This window comes from Puntigrus tetrazona, chromosome 1 (genome assembly GCF_018831695.1).
Source record: "Puntigrus tetrazona isolate hp1 chromosome 1, ASM1883169v1, whole genome shotgun sequence".
NCBI lineage: Eukaryota > Metazoa > Chordata > Actinopteri > Cypriniformes > Cyprinidae > Puntigrus > Puntigrus tetrazona.
In genome coordinates, this window is record NC_056699.1 from 8717062 (window position 1) to 8720366 (window position 3305).

Consider the following 3305-nt stretch of genomic DNA (forward strand, 5'->3'; position numbering starts at 1 on the left):
CTGAAGTTGTTAGGGACATTTACCCATGGTCTCTGTGGTTTGGCTTGCGGCCACACGCAGTGAGGCCAGGCTGGTGTCAGATCTCGGAGAGGCAGTGGAGGGGGAGGACAGGGCAGTGCCATTCACCTTGGACTCAGTCTGTGGCTAGGACATAGGTAGAAAGGAACCATATAGATTAGGCAGGGGACTGGACGCAAACATCAGCACTGGGTTGTACTTCTGTATTTCCAGAATCAAATCGAAAACATTCAGTTCTATATATTTTCAAATCTAAGACTTCACAATTTTTTACTGCCTAGTTTTTTTTTTTTTTTTAAAACCTCATCCAAAACATTTATTGACGAGTTGCTGAATTTTTTTCCCCCAAGGACTCTCTCAAAACATTAACAATCGCCGTATAAAACAAGAGCAAGGGCTCTTAGAGTTGCTGTGTTTTTGCATCATTCAGTTTTTCAGAAACAAGACAGTCAAGACAAAGCAACATCACAAGGATCTATACACAAAATAGCGGACTTGACGCTGCTAAAATATAGAAATAAAATAACCCAGACGGTTAAAGGTGTTCAAAAACATTCAAAAGATGTCACAAAGCCTTTTAGCAAACATGTCAATTGTACATTCATTGTCATTAAGGATGCACAAAATTTAATTATTGCCAATATTTTTATTTTTTTTTAAACTCATTTTAGCCGATGCCAATATGACTTATTTCCTTTTATTTGCAAAACAACACAGAGTCACTCCTGTGCAGAAATTATAAGTTTTTATTTATTTAATTCTATCTAGGTTTCTTCAATTGATCAATGCATGCTTGATAAATAAAAGTATTTAAAATAAATTTTATTCACTCGTGTATATTATAATTAATACATAATTACAATTACAGTACCTAAAAACGATCTGCTTTAATTAGTTGTGAAGTGAAACTTTATAATTCAAGTATTAAAACTTCTGCCAATAACAATCCACAACACAAGACGGCCCTCTTGAATAAAGATTTTCATCGGTCTTCCTTGAGATATTTGCCAAGCGAAACACATGCGCATATGTTAAACATAAAAACGTGTTTATTGGCATATGACAGAGATAAAAAGGGAAGTAATTGATGCTGCTGAAACAATAACATACATTGGTAGGTAAAGGCTTGATTGTAAAATGTAAAGAAAACTGAAGCTGAAGGTTATAAACAACAACGTCAATGAAGTGAAGCCAAAATCCATTGGCCCTCAACAAAGTGAACGCTAATTTATCTCCGAGTTTATTGAGTCTGTTTCTTCTAGCTTCGGCCAAGTCGGCCACTGGAAGGAGCTGGAGTCTAGTGAGATTTTAGTTCAAAAGGGTCCGTGGAGAACACATGAAGCCATTTCTTCAAAAACAAATCTGATAAAAATCCATTTGGCAGAGACCCCCAGTCGACTAATGTTTTTTTTTTTAGAAGTAAGCATCGAGACATTACGCGTCATTCATCAAGACATGATGCAGACAGAATATCTGATTTCCCCCCTATTCAAGCAGAAGGAGGCCGCTGAAGAAGTTGACGTCAAACAAACTCCAAAAACAAATTACGGAGAGAAATGGGGCGCTTGAGGAAGAATGACAGGTCGCTCAAAATGTTCTTTTAGCCACCTAAAAGATCTGGCATCCCTCCTCAGCTTTAATAAGGACAGGATGAACAATGCCTGCTGTATGGCGAGTACGATGGGAAAATATTCAACCTTCTTTGAAATATTTGGTATAAAGTATACTGCTAAACAGGACAGAAAAAAAAAAAAAAAAAAAACAAGTGTACATTAATGCACTATAGATCGGTTCATACCATAAACAAACAATGCTTTAAATTTTAAATAAAAAACCCATTCAAATCATGGCTGATCAAATAAATTGACTGAACAGAACAAAACTAAACCCTTGAATGATCAGAGTACAACATTTTGGTTTGAATGAGTCTGTGAAGATCTTATGTATTTTATGCTAAAAATGATTTGGTGTGAATATGGCTGTATACACAACATAAATCAATATCATTTTGGCTTGCACAGTGCTGTGGACTATACTGAAATAATTCTGAGTAGTAGTTATTATACAGAATGCCAACAGGTGTCCTGCAAGGACAATTAACAGACGTCTGCATTCGAACAAAACAACATGAACTAACAATATTCCACACTACAGTCTTTGGTTTAAACATCTATGAAAAAAAAAAATGCAATTTCCAAACTCAAACCAATTTTCATTTTAAAACAACGCCTTCAATCCACACAGTTGCAAAAAAATAACATCTTTAAACAGATGAAACATTTCAGAAAGATTGTGTCAAAATAAATCTTAGACTCTTTAACAAATTCTTGGAACTTGCAAGCGTACAAAACGCACATGTAGATGCAAATCCCATCTTCTATACAAAACATTTTCTATTTTCATCCTGGCAGCATCTGCAGCAAATTTAGCTTAAGTATTTCTTTTAACAATCGTTAAACTGATAAAACCTCGTGAGCTGCTTGAATGCCTTATATTGGCCGAATTTTAAGGAAACATTACACGTGTCCTTCGTAGATCATGTATAAAGAAGTGCCAGAATGCATTGCAATGGGTCAAGAGAAATATCAACTAGAAATATATTTAATATATTTTAATATACTGAAAAATATTGACTTTCCCAACAAAGTTAATTATTTATAGAACTACAAATATGACAAACATTAAAAGCCAAAAATTGACATTAAAATATACCAATGCTCTGCGCATTTCATTTCATCTGTCAACAATCAAAAGGAAGCACATAAACAGTGTTACATTCCACAGCTATGAGTTTAAATACGCCTTGTAAATGATCAGTGTGCAACCCGAAGACATTTACTCGTCGTTTAGACTTAAGACAGGAGCTCACACAACCGCTCGAGTTCCTTCAACGACACTTCCAAAAGTTGTTTTTCCACTGGCAGAGAGTATAAACACTGATAAAATCTTAAGGATATGCGCCACCCACCTGCTCAAGTAACTGTCTAAGGCGTTTGAGCTGTGATTCCAGCTGTTTGTTGTGATCCTCCAGGATTTGCATTCTTGCTTCCAAACGTCCCTTGTGCTGTCGCAGTAGTTTAGCCTCAGCGATCAGTTCAGCGTCTCGTGGACTCTGGGGTGAGACGGGCAGCATCTGTGGGGGTGAGGGCAATGGCGACAGACCCTTGTGGTCATGTGCCTTCTTCAGACGATCGTACTCTGCCTGCAGCTTCCTGCACATCAGGGAAGACAACTTTAGAAAGGAGACTAGAAAACAGACTTTAGGAAAAGGGAGGAAATAAATAAAT

At 36.7% G+C, this 3305-nt stretch overlaps 1 protein-coding gene across 1 annotated transcript in view; it reads right to left on the reverse strand.

The window, feature by feature from the left end:
* Window positions 1-3305, reverse strand: part of LOC122345778 (dystrophin-like) — a 37943-nt gene that overhangs the window by 3432 nt on the left and 31206 nt on the right. The window contains exons 20-21 of the mRNA XM_043240232.1: window positions 2987-3230; window positions 24-144 (exon numbers count right to left, since the gene is read on the reverse strand). Coding sequence (XP_043096167.1) covers window positions 24-144; window positions 2987-3230 — 365 coding nt within the window. The remainder of the gene's footprint in view (window positions 1-23; window positions 145-2986; window positions 3231-3305) is intronic.